The sequence below is a fragment of the Dipodomys merriami genome, unplaced genomic scaffold (assembly GCF_024711535.1).
Source record: "Dipodomys merriami isolate MVZ:Mamm:240054 unplaced genomic scaffold, mDipMer1.0.p SCAF_1, whole genome shotgun sequence".
Classification (NCBI taxonomy): domain Eukaryota; kingdom Metazoa; phylum Chordata; class Mammalia; order Rodentia; family Heteromyidae; genus Dipodomys; species Dipodomys merriami.
In genome coordinates this window covers 91100478-91113484 of record NW_027202270.1, presented here as the reverse complement: position 1 = coordinate 91113484, position 13007 = coordinate 91100478, and the positions used below count along the sequence as shown (strand labels likewise).

The following is a 13007-nucleotide window of genomic DNA, read 5'->3' as shown; positions in this document are numbered from 1 at the left end:
CATGGAGCTTGAACTCTGGTTCTGGGCACTGTCCCTGAGCTCTTCAGCTCAAGGCTAGCACTCTACCACTTGAGCTACAGTGCCACTTCCAGTTTTCTCTTGGTTTATATTGGAGATAAGAGTCTCATGGACTTTCCTGCCCGAGCTGGCTTTGAACTGCGATCCTCAGATCTCAGCCTCCTGAGTAGCTAGGGTTACAGGCGTGAGCGCCCAGCGCCCAGCTCATCCTTAGCTTTTTCACTCAAGGTTGGCATTCTACTATTTGAGCCACAGTTCCACTTCTGGCTTTTTGATGGCTAACTGAAGATAAGAGTCTCATGGACTTTCCTGCACATACTTGCTTCCTCAGGATCTAGGATTACAGGCATGAACCACTGGTGTCAGCTGTATATGTTACCATATCCTTCCCTTTACTTGAAAGTGTCAGCCAAGCCATACTGTAATTTACTATACTATTTTATGAACTCAATATTTGTTATTATCCCTTCATTACAGATATACAGAGAGGACCAGGAACTTAGCCTATAAAAAAAACCTTGGAGACCAGGACTAAGATTAAGCTGGATCTTAGCCCATCTAGGTCCTGAGTTCTCTTCTTCTTCTTCCTTCTCCCTTCTTCTTCCTCTTTTTTTTTTTCTGCCAGTCCTGAGGCTTGAACTCAGGGCCTGGACACTGTCCCTGAGCTTCTTTTTAGCACTCTACCACTAGCACTCTACCACTTGAGCCACAAAGCCACATCCAGCTTTTTCTGTTTATGTGGTACTGAGAAATCGAACCCAGGGCTTCATGTGGTAAAGCCACATTCCCAGTCCTTTTTTTATTTTTCTTTTTTCTTTTTTCTTTTTTTTTTGTGTGCCAGTATTGAGGCATGAACTGATGGCCTTCAGCTCTTGTTTGGCTTCTTCATTCACAGCTGTCTCTCTACCATTTGAACCATGCCTCTAGATCTATACCTTCACTTCCCAGCTTTTTGCTAGTTAATTGGGTATAAATGTCTTCCTGAATTGGCTCTGATCTCAGATCTCAGCCTCTTGAAGTGGCTAGGGTTATAGATGTGAGCCACCAGCACTCATTCTGAGCAAGTAAAGACCACTATATGAGGGAATTTTTTTATATAGCACATAAATATGGCCAAGGTACCATGCATTTGGCATGTGAGTTGAGGATTTTAAGCAGCAGAGAGAATTTCATTCCTGACAAAAAGCTCTAGAGTTAAAAAGTGACATAACTAACCTTTCTGACTTAAGATCACCGAAGTTTGTCTTGCATTAACCTTCTGCTTGCCATTAGAATATAAAAAGAGCACTGTTGAAGTCAGCAAATAATCATTTTGAGTATTACTGGTGATGCATGTGTGCGTGTATGTGCGCGCACGTGCACCAGTCCTGGGCCTTCAACTCAGGATTTTATAACTGAGCTTTTTTGCTCAAGGCTAGCACTCTACCACTTGAACCACAGCTCCATCTCTGTACCCCCTTTAATTGGATATGGGAGTGTTCCCCCAAGGCTGGCTTGGATCCTTGATCCTCAGATCTCTGCCTCCTGGGTAGCCAGGATTATAAGCATGAGCCACAGGCCCAGAGTCTGTACATTTTTAAATTTCCCACTTCACATTTGGTCCTATGAAGATGCCCATAATTAATTTTTTTTTTTTTTTGGTCCAGTCGTGGGGCCTGAACCTTGGGCCTGGGCGCTGTCCCTGAGCTCTTCAGCTCAAGGCTAACACTCTACCACTTGAGCCACAGCGCCACTTCTGGCTTTTTTCTTTTTGCTTATGTGGTGCTGAGGAATCGAACCCAGGGCCTCAGGCATGCAAGGCAAGCTCTCTACCACTGAGCCACCTTCCCAGCCCCCATAATTAAATTTTTTTTTGCTTAGTTCCAGTCCCTCTGCCCAATTGATGTACCCCTTGCCCCAAGTAATTGTTCTTAACCTCTAGCATCTTACCTGCTTCTAAGCTCTCACCTTGAACTCTCCAAGAAGTGACCTTCAAGCTCCTTCTATGTACTTAGTCTCTGAGCCCTGGTAATCATTTTCCTTTCACCCTGCAAGGTACCCTGGGGCAGAAATCATCTTATTAAATCTACAAAACAAAGTTAACAATTGCTTCAGTAATCCAACCTCTCTTACTAATACTTCAAAAGGAACTCTCTCAGTTCTCCACTTCCCACCTCTATTCCTGAGAAAGCAACTGGTTGGAGTAGTGTGGTAGTTTCAGCACGTGGTTATCCACAGTGATTGGACAGTAACCAGCTCTCTTCCACCTCCCCACCTTGAGCATATCCGGTTTCAATATTCTGCCTAGAGGGTGGTGGGCAAATTTAAAAAAAAAAATAGCCATTCTGTAGGTGGGTTGGTGACTTTGTATTTAATCATTTTTCAACTTTAGCTTTCTTTCTTCTTTTAATCATTTTCACTCCTAATTCCACTGTTTCCCTTCCTCCTGGAGTCTTGGTCCAGTGCTGCAGCTATAACTTTTTTTGTCCTCTCCACCCAGCCCTGCTCCCTTGCCCTCTGGGTAGATGGGGAGGAAGCCCCTGGGGCCTTGTGGAGATAGGCCCAGGTAGCTCTTGTAATCTGAGAAAAGAAGGAAAAAGGCCAAGCCTCTTGAGCCAGCAGCCGACTCCCAGTGGCCTGCCGGAGGATAAGAACCTTGCTCACTCAGCTCCCTCCTTCTTTTATTTCCCCTCCCCTGCTGCAGCAGGGCCCTCCCCCAACCGCACACACGGGCTGCTGGGTAAGTGGCAAGATGGCTCCCCTGCATGTCTCCGGCTGATTGCTGCCGCTCCGCCAGTACAATAGAGCCAGCTACTACCAGCAGCCTGGCCCTCTTCCTCCTCCTCCTCCAGAGAGACCAATCCAGCCGAACTCGGGGTTTGCCGTGAGGACTTAACGCTTATCTCTTAAAAGCCAGATCTATTTTAGCCTCCCCGCTCCACCACCACCTCCCCTTCCATTACCATTTTTTTGGATCCCGGGTTGCTACATCTTGATTTTCTCTCTGGATCGGGTGGCTGGGAGGAGGTGGTGGGATCTTGGGTCCAGGAAGGTGGTTTATTTTATTTTGGTTTTGTTTTTTGAAATTTTTTAGGATTTTTTTGTTTGGTTTTTGTTATTTCTTCCATTCCAGAAAGGGATAAACAGCACTTCCAGGGGGAGAAAAAAAATCATGTTATCAGAAAGCAAAGAAGGGTGAGAGCTTCACATTTCCCCTTTCCCTACCTCTCTAGCTCACCTCATCTTCCTTATCTTCCTCATGGCTTTCATTCTGTCTTTCATTTTAGTTTGTTTTCAGTCATTCTGCTTTCCCCCTTTGTCCTTCCTGCCGATTTCTAATTGGCCCCACTTGCCCTCTCTGTTTGGGGAATATGCCTTGAGATTTTGTTTTTGTTTTTGATAAGCCTTTTTTTCTCCCGGATTGAAGCTGTTGAATCGCTTGTTTCTGTGGGGGCCTGTTAGCTGGGGGCACAGTCCCGACTTTCCCCTCCCCCCTCAACCCGTGCATCTCTTCCTGACTGCCCTAGCTGGGGAGGCTGGTCTGACCTCTGAGTGTCAGACAGCCTGTTGGGAATGCTGAATTTTCTGGTGGTGGTTATCACCCTGGGGAAGCTTTGGTTTCTTTCCTTTTTCTTGACATTGGGTCCCTGATCATCTTGATTTGATATTTTTGGTTAGTATTTGTGCTAGGAGTGAGGTTAGAAGTTAGGAATCAAGCCAGAAAATGAAGGTGGGAAGATAGTTTATCTGAAGTGAATCTCTGGGGTTCTTTGCCTGAAATGGGTACTAAACAGTGTAAGAATGGAGGGTGGGTTTGGTGTTGGGGGGTGTCCTGACTGGGAGGCCTGCTGTCTCATGGACGTTGGAATGAGGGAGTGGAAACTGTTTGTCTGTAGGTGCTCTTCTGCAGTTTTAGACTTTCCTTTTAGAGAAGAGGAACCTAGTTGAAGTTGAAGTTTGAGCTCTTACCAGCCCCACTCCTCTTGGAATCCTCACCCATTCCCCATTTTTTCTGTTACTGGTATCTCCAGATCCCGTGGGTCAGCAAGCTCTTATTAAGCTGTTGATGAGGCACAAACAAGGTCCACTTACTTGCCACAGCCATTTTTGTCCTCACTTTTTTAATGAATCATGCTTCCCTTAGTTTGTCATGCAAGGTCTAGGTGCTCGTGGCCAGGGAATGAGAAGACCCAGGGTTTTAAGCATATCAGCCAATTTTGAGGAACTTTTCAGAAAAGAGCGTTTATTTCTTATTTCCTTCCTGTAAGAGTACTCTGATGAGATACTGCCTAAGAACAGATGGAATCCTAGCCCCACACTTAATAGCTTTATCCCATCTGGGTGGTGGGTGGATAGGATTGCTGTAATCCGTGCTTTTTTCCCCCCTAAGGAAAATGGTTTCCCACTTTTCCTGTGGCAGCATTGTTTGTAGGCTAATCTGAAAAGCATCTATCCCCACCCCACCCAAGTGATGAGGCATGGGTGTTTCATGGCCCAAAAGCTAATATCTTACTCTCTCTTCCCCTGCTTCTTTCCTGCCCTTCCCTTCCAACCTCTTCCCATCCTGACAGTGAGGAGAAGGAGGAAGTGACCATGGACACAAGTGAAAATAGACCTGAAAATGAGGTTCCAGAGCCTCCTGTGCCTATTGCAGACCAAGTCAGCAATGATGACCGCCCAGAGAGCAGTGCTGAAGATGAGAAGAAAGAGGTAAATAGCCACACCACCTGCTGGGGTGGGTGGACAGAAGTGGACCTAGGGGGAAGAGTAGACCATTCTGGTGGTCCCCTCTTACACAGTGGGATAACTTAGGGGATGAGGCAGGGCCCTGGATCAGGATAGGACCAAGGGAGAATTCGCTGGTTTAGCAAGGGAGACCCCTGGTGATGGGCACGGGGCTCTTGGACGTTTCTTTTCCTGTAGTGCAGGAAAGGACAAATAGTGCAGTCCAGATCCCTAAAAGTTTGTGGCTAACTGAAAAGTCTGTTAATGGGTCAGCTTTCCTGCTATCTTTGGAAGCTTCTCCTGTGATAACTCCTTGAGCTTTCCCTCCTTTTTAAAAGCCATTAGAGCTCAACGCCATCTAGTGGGCTTTGGTGGTTCTTACTAGCTAGCTCAACCATGCTGAGGAATTTTTGTTCCTCATCTGCCCCCCAGTGGTCTCATGACAAAAGAAGTAACTTGTTAGACCACAGCAAACTGGCAAGTCCAAAGGGCCCCTTTTCTATGTCTGTGACCTTCTACTTTGCCTTTTTCTTTTCTTTTTTTTTTTTGCATATGTATTATCTTGTGTCCTGTACCCAATTCAGGGGCTCCCCACACCAGAGCCAGCGAAATCTTCCTACCTCTCTAAGTAATAGAATTAGATGGGTTGGGAGTAGAAAAACAGGGTGGGAGGGGAATGTTGTGTGTGTAGCCTTTCTCTGGTGTGTGTTGTGGGGGTGGGGGCCGGTGAAAGTGATTTGATGTGCAGAATATTATTTATTACAAGGTCCTTCTTCCCCGTAAAACTTTGTCCAAGTACCTCATGTACGGTAATCCGCCCGTAAAATATAACCCTGCCCAACTGGCCAATCGCTGATGCCGCCTCTTCCTCTGGACCCACTTGCTGCTACTGAGCTGCCCAATCAGAGCCAAGTCTGCTATCCAGTTGTCTTGGCCAGAGGGGGGCATGTATATGGGCTCATGTGATGGGCCCCCTTTGCCTCCCTGTCTTGCTTACATCAGGAGGCCAAGAAGAGCACTGTTCTGGAGAGACTTGTATTGAGAAAACAAAAGCATTTGGAAAGGGGTGGACTTGCATCATCTCCCTACTTGGGACACCCCAAGAAGAGCTCATGCCAGTGCTGGGGCGCCTGTCCATATGCCCTTACCCTATTGAGGACTGTGAGTTGCCTTGTTTGCTACAGACTGTTGAGATCCCCATCTAGGGATCAAGAAACCTAAAGAGTCAATGTTTGTGATCACAGTGCCATGCTGTAAAATACTGATGGGGCCCTCGGCTTAAGCTGTGACGACTAGGAGCCCTCCAGAGGAGTCTAGGGTCTGTGCCCCAGGGATGTAATGCTGATGACAGCCCAACCCATGTATCACCACTTGCTCATCAGATGGACTTTCCTTTGGTCCCTGTTGTCCATGGTGAAGGGCAGCATGTTGGTTGCTCCAACTTCTCCTCCATCCCTGGAGGCAGGGGCTCCTTCATCCACCTGACTGGAACCACTGTCTCAGCTGGAGTCCCTGAGGAGATGCCACCCACAGCTCAGAAGAAACGTTTTCTGACCTTGCTGCCGAATGTGTGCCAGGTCCTGGGGATATTCACCTACTATCCCCAGGCTACCTTCATCAGAGGCTCCATGATCCCACTTGGTGAGAGGACCCCCCACCCCAGTTACAGGCAGAGGAAAAAGGGACTCTGGAGTCATCACCTGGATTCCAAATATTGGGTGGTGTTATTGCTGCAGCTTGCCACTGGTGGACACAGGGTCTTGCCTGCCTCTTCATGATAAAAGGCAAGAACCCTTCCTGCTACTCTCAGGCCATCTCATCAGGGACTGCAAGATGATGCCCCTACAGGGCCAGGACTGATGTTTCTGCCCCTTATCCCCCCTCTATCCCTCGCTGAGCCTGGCCACCGCCAGTGAACTGTCTTGACATCATGGAAACTGGGCAGCGTCCCCCCACACGTTTCCCTCCCGCCCCCCCTGCGCCCCTGGGAGGACTCTGGCAGTGCCGTGCCGACTACCACGCCGTGCGCCCACCTTTTTTGCCAACCCAACCCCCCACCAATTGCACAGCGCCTAGCAGGGAGGGCTCATTCTGATTGGACCGGCGGTTGACTAGATACAGTACACAGTGAGGTGCGATTGGCTGAACTGAAGATCCCAGGTGTGAGATGGTACCTGGAACATTTGTCATATTCCTAGTTTATTTTCTTCTTTATTTTCTTCTTCTTTTATTTAAATATTTATTTTTTTCCTTTATCTTTTGTTTCTGATTTCTTTGTTGGATTTATTTATTTGGTTCATGTTTCTCCTATTTTAATTGATCTTCTTTTTTTTTCTTTTTTTTCCTTTTTTTTTTTCCTCACTAACTTACCCATCAAGAGTGGCCCAGCTAGGGGTCAGGCTGGCCCTTAACAGAGACCAAGGAGACTTGGTTAGACGACACAAACGGGGCTGGGGGTGGATGGGAAAAGAGATTTCATTAAGAGGGTTCTGCTCTGTCCTTTAGAAGGGTGGTAGAATGGTCTTAGTTTTTCCAGAAATAAGCACCTAAATCTAAAAAATGTTCTGTTCCCTTTTCTGTCTTCCTTCTGTTTTGATCTGTCCGTAGTCTTTACACTGAGTGTTGAGGGGGCGGGAGACTTGCCCATAGCTGACTTCTGATCCTTGGCAGAGCCCCTAAGGCTTGAGCCCTGGTTGAAGAAGAAATAAGCTCTTGGACACAACCTTCATAAAACCTTCCCTTCCCAAAGACACTTTAAAATTCTCCTTGTTAGCACTTACTCAAGAACCTCATCTCTAATGAGTGATACAGCCCTAAAAATTAGGGCTGGGGTTGTCCAGGCATCCCAAAGCCATTGTATTGTCAGTGGCTGTTGGGCTAGGTGTTGAGAAGAGGGGTTATCTTGGTGAAGTTGCCATCCCAGAGGTGATTTTTCTTATTTCCTCCTGTTTTCCTTGGATTAGCAAGGACTTAGGAGAACTAGATAACTCAGTTCTGGGTACAGCCTGTCAGACTGTGTCTTCATCTCTAGAAGCAGAAGAAGGCATGATCAACATCCTCAAAGGACTGGAAGGCCCCTTCCTCTTCCAGCTTATTTCTGGTTAAGCTAATACACAGATGTAATATGGAGTAAATGACTTTTCCCTGCTATGATGTTTGGTTTTATTTTATTCCTCTAACTTGCATTGATTCTGCTTCGTTTTGGCCGTTTGCCGCTTCTGTTTTGGTCTCTGTGTTTCTTTCTCTGTCTTTCTGTGTGTCTTAGAGCCTCTTTGAAGACTGCCCCATTTAACCTCCTCCCCCCCCTCTCTGTGGGGTGTCTCTCTTTCTCTTCCCCTCTCCCCCTTATCTTCTCTATACAGAGTTTGCTGCCCAAATCATTCAAGAGGAAGATCTCCGTTGTCTGTAAGTCTAGCCCTGAATCCCCAGTAAAGGTTAGGGATGCCATAAAAAGTCAGTACTCATAGAAAAATGAAGTCCCATTTTCTCCTTGGCTCTTCTTGAGTCTTCCTTTTAACCCCCTCTACCTAGCAAGTACTCACCTTCCCAGCATATGTATGGTTCCATTTTTAAATTTAAAAACTTGCTGGGCTCTGGTGACTGAAAACTGATACACTAGCCACCCTGGAGGCTAGGCTCTGAGAATCGAGGTTCATGCAGCCAAGTCTCGAGATTCTTTTTTTTTTTTTTTTTCTTTTTTTTGGGTCCGGTTGTGGAGCCTGAACTCTGGGCCTGGGCACTGTCCCTCAGCTCTTCAGCTCAAGGCTAGCGCTCTTCCACTTGAGCCACAGCACCACTTCTGGCTTTTTTCTTTTTGCTTATGTGGTGCTGAGGAATTGAACCCAGGGCCTCTGGCATGCAAGGCAAGCGCTTTACCACTGAGCCACCTTCCCAGCCCAGTCTCGAGATTCTTATCTCCAGGTAGCCAGCAAGAAGCTAGAAGTCAAGGTGTGGTTCAAATGATAGAGCACTAAACATGAGTGGCAAACTGAGCTCAAGTCCCAGTATTAGCACACATGAACACACACACACGTGCACGTTACTTTTAAGACAGTTGTTTCACTGTGTAGCCCTTATGGGCCTTACCCAGGTGATGTTCCTGCCTCTTCTTTCAAGTAGTTACAATTAATTAGTGTGCTACCATGCTTGGTTTGTAGAGGAATTTTTTTTTTTTTTTTTGGTCAGTCATGGGGCTTGAACTCTGCGTTTGGGCACTGGCCCTCAGCTCCAGCTCAACTAGCATTCTACCACTTGAGCCACAATGTCACTTCTCGTTTTCTGAGTAGTTTATTGGAAATAAGAGTCTTGTGGACGTTCCTGCCAGGGCTGGCTTTGAACCACAATTCTCAGATCTCAGCCTCCTGAGTAGCTAGGATTATAGGCGTGAACCACCAGCACCCAGCTCATGTATTTTTTTTAACCAATTTTTGATTTGTTTACCAACTTGTGGGGTATCTTCTTGGCAATAATGGGAATTAAACCCAGGACTTTGGACATGTTGTTAGGTAAATATTCTGCCATTTTAGTCATGCCCCAGTCTCTTTTGATTTTGAGGTAGGCTGACCTTGAACTGGAGGTCCTCTGCCTCCGTCTCTCAAGTAGCTGAGATACAGGTGAGCACCATCATGCCCAACAGTTTATAATTCTAAGAAGATATCTAAGAAAATGAAAAGGAATGTACCTCGAACATTTTCCCTGTCAGGAATTCTAGATTGTAAAAGCATGATAGATGTTTATGATATCACATAGTCATCTTGTTTTGTCTGCAGTCCCAGGTTTCTTAGACTTTGCCCCCTACTTCAGCTATTTCTACCTACCACTTAAATGTAAACTGCTCATCAGACTGGTTACCCCTCCCTTTTTTGCCTTTAGAGACATAGTTTCCATCTGTCAGAAAGCCACTCCATCCCTTTGTTGTTCACTCTAAGGCTATGGTTTCCCTGCCCCCAAATACTATTTCCCTAAGTTATATTTTATTGAAACCGCTCCCAAAGATGACCTGTGGGTGTGGTATGAACCAGTACAGGGTCTGAGACCATCTAATTGTTGAATCCTATGTCTTGGGGACAGCAGCTACCAAGGGAGTACCAGCTGGAAACAGTGACACAGAGGGGGGCCAGCCTGGTCGAAAGCGACGTTGGGGAGCCAGCACAGCCACTACCCAGAAGAAACCCTCCATCAGTATCACCACTGAATCACTCAAGGTGAGGTGGAAGGAGCCAGGAAAGGGAGGGTAAGACATGTTGAGGTGGGAGTAGACATGGGCCCAGTGTAACGGGGTGGGGGGTATCTGTGTCCCAGAGCCTCATCCCCGACATCAAACCCCTGGCGGGGCAGGAGGCTGTTGTGGATCTTCATGCTGATGACTCTCGCATCTCTGAGGATGAAACGGAGCGTAATGGCGACGATGGGACCCATGACAAGGGACTGAAAATATGCCGGACGGTCACTCAGGTAAAGCTTCTGTACCCCAGCACCAGGGGAGAGGAGGCATTGGGCACAAAGTAGGCAGCTGAGGAGCTAAGTAAGGTAAAATTCCAGAAGAGAACTAGTACAGAGGGTTGGGTTAATTGGTACTTCCTGGATCATAGTACCAAATCCACCTGTTGCGTGTTGTCAATAAAGTTTTATTGTAATACAGCTACATCTGTTTGCTCTCTTCTGTGTGGCCACTTAGGAGATGGAGTACTAGAAATCAGAAGTTTGAACAGGCTCACAAAACCTAGTATTTACTGTTTCATCAAAAAAAAAAAGTTAAAAAAAAAATAGTTGACTCCTCCCTTGTTTTCCTTACAACAAATTAGGACACTGATGATGTGTGGAATATGGTGGAGGTGAACAAGGGGCTGGAGAGAATATGCTAGAGTGGTATTTGACAGACCCTCTGTTACCTGATCGATCTATAGGTAGTACCTGCAGAGGGCCAGGAGAATGGACAAAGGGAAGAAGAGGAAGAAGAGAAGGAGCCTGAAGCAGAACCTCCTGTACCTCCCCAGGTGTCGGTAGAGATGGCTTTGCCCCCACCTGTAGAACATGAAGTGAAAAAAGGTAGGTGAAATGTCAGCACAGCTCCAAGAATTCCCAGAGCACTCCATTTGGACTTCTTTTGCTTTGTGCTTTCTACCTTGTATTTCAGTTTCTTTTTCTTTTTCTTTTTTTTCTTAACTTTATACATTATCTCTTCCTCCTCCTCCTCAGTACTAAGCTACTGAAGCTAGAGTTGAATCTGTAATCTCTGCTTCTCCATAATTGAGTATAGACAAGCATTGTAGTTTGCCCTTTATGGATACTCAGACTTCATAAAGAGTGGCTGCTTGGTAGAGAATTTATAGGAGAATCCTATTGCTTTACTGAAAACTGGTCATGTGCTTTCTTTGGTAGTCACTTTAGGAGATACCTTAACTCGGCGGTCCATTAGCCAGCAGAAGTCTGGAGTTTCCATTACAATCGATGACCCAGTCCGAACTGCCCAGGTGCCCTCCCCGCCCAGGGGCAAGATCAGTAATATTGTCCATATCTCCAATTTGGTAAGTCATTGCTTCTCAGATTCCAGACTTCTTAAACGTATAGAATTGAGCTTTGGCCAGCTGCTGGTGTCTCATGTCTATAATCCTAGCTTCACAGGAGGCTGTAATCTGAGGAACATGTTCAAAGCCAGCCAGGGCAGGAAAGTCCATGAGACTTACCTTCAGTTAACAACAAAAGGCCAGAAATGGAGCTGTGGCTCAAGAGGTAGAGCACTAAAAACTCAGGGACAGTGCCCAAGCCTTGAGTTCAAGCCCCAGATCCAGTTTAGTTTTGATTTTTTTTTTAATTTTTATTTATTTATCTATTTTTAAACAATTGAGATTTAGGCTGGGTGCCAGTGACTCATGCCTATAATCCTTACTCAGGGATGCTGGTATCAGGATTTCAATTCGAAGCCAGCCTGGACAGAAAAATCCAAGGGACTTCCCTATATCCAGATAACCACAAGAAAAGCTGGAAGAGCTGTGGCTCTTCAGCCCAAGCAAAAAAGCTAAGGACAACATTCAGGCTTAGCATTCAAGCATTGGTACTAGCGAATGTGCAAGCATGCACGCACACATAAGTCATGCTTCTGAAGCTCAACTCCTAGATCTACCATTTTCTCACTTGCTGATTTTGAGTGAATTGCTTAGCTTATTTTCTCATTTTGAAAATGGCGGGGGAAGGCAGGGAGACTACTTGCATGGTGTTTTTTGGTTTGGGGTTTTTAGTGTGTGTGTGTGTGTGTGGATCATGGGCCCTGAACTCTGGGCCTGGGCGCTGTCCCTGTGCTCTTCAGCTCAAGGCTAGCGCTCTACCACTTGAGCCACAGCGCCAATTCAGGTTTTCTGGTAGTTTATTGAAGATAAGAGTTTCATGGCTCTTCCTGCCCAGATCTGCCCCCAGATCTCAGCCTCCTGAGTAGCAAGTGGCATGAGCCATTTGTGCCCTGCTTGCATGGTGTTTTAAAAATTATATACAGGGTCTGGGAAGGTGGCTCAGTGGTAGAGTGCTAGCCTTGAGCTGAAGAGCTGAGGGAGAGTGCCCAGGCCCAGAGTTCAGGCCCCACGACTGGACTCCCAAAAAAAAAAAAAAAAAAGATTATACACATAATGTCCTAATCTCTATGACCTCAGGCAAACTAGCTACATCTGTAACAAAATCTTAAAAAGGCTGGATTTGTGACTGTCCTTACCTTCTTCAAGATCTTGAAAGTCCATTTTCATTGGCAGGTTCGTCCCTTCACTTTAGGCCAACTGAAGGAGTTGTTAGGACGTACAGGAACCTTGGTGGAAGAGGCCTTCTGGATTGACAAGATCAAATCTCATTGCTTTGTAACGGTAAGAGGATGAAACTGATTCTATAGGTTGTGGCACATATTTCCTTTTATGATCAGTGGGGGCAGATTTAAGGGTGTTAGAGGGCTGAAGATACACTATACCTCTCTGCCTTCTCCTTCCACTTAGTATTCAACTGTAGAGGAAGCCGTTGCCACCCGCACAGCTCTACATGGGGTCAAATGGCCCCAGTCCAATCCCAAATTCCTTTGTGCTGACTATGCTGAGCAAGATGAGGTAAGAAACCGGAGGGAAGAGACAAGGAAGCCATATTCTGTATATTCCACCTGATATCTTAGCCAAATCTGTAGTCATCCAAGTTCTGTTCTTGCATCTTTTCTTCCCTTTTGGTTCCTTTCATTGGAATTGTGGTGCCTTAAAGCATCTGTGCATCTGGTACCTAGGTTCCTTCAGTGGGAATGTCATCATCTCCTACCTGAC

At 46.2% G+C, this 13007-nt stretch overlaps 1 protein-coding gene across 13 annotated transcripts in view; it reads left to right on the top strand.

Annotated features, from left to right (window-relative positions):
• Positions 1–13007, top strand: part of Acin1 (apoptotic chromatin condensation inducer 1) — a 50544-nt gene that overhangs the window by 33644 nt on the left and 3893 nt on the right. For 3 of the 13 annotated variants that reach the window (XM_070025053.1, XM_070025089.1, XM_070025100.1), the window contains 8 exons: positions 4569–4707; positions 8085–8127; positions 9793–9926; positions 10024–10176; positions 10629–10770; positions 11104–11249; positions 12462–12569; positions 12696–12803. In XM_070025053.1, the coding sequence (XP_069881154.1) occupies positions 4569–4707; positions 8085–8127; positions 9793–9926; positions 10024–10176; positions 10629–10770; positions 11104–11249; positions 12462–12569; positions 12696–12803 (973 nt within the window). Of the gene's footprint in view, positions 1–2730; positions 2882–3130; positions 3193–4568; positions 4708–5942; positions 6893–8084; positions 8128–9792; positions 9927–10023; positions 10177–10628; positions 10771–11103; positions 11250–12461; positions 12570–12695; positions 12804–13007 lie in introns of those variants that run through there. The other 10 variants (XM_070025129.1, XM_070025139.1, XM_070025120.1 and 7 more) reach the window with 10 other exon arrangements.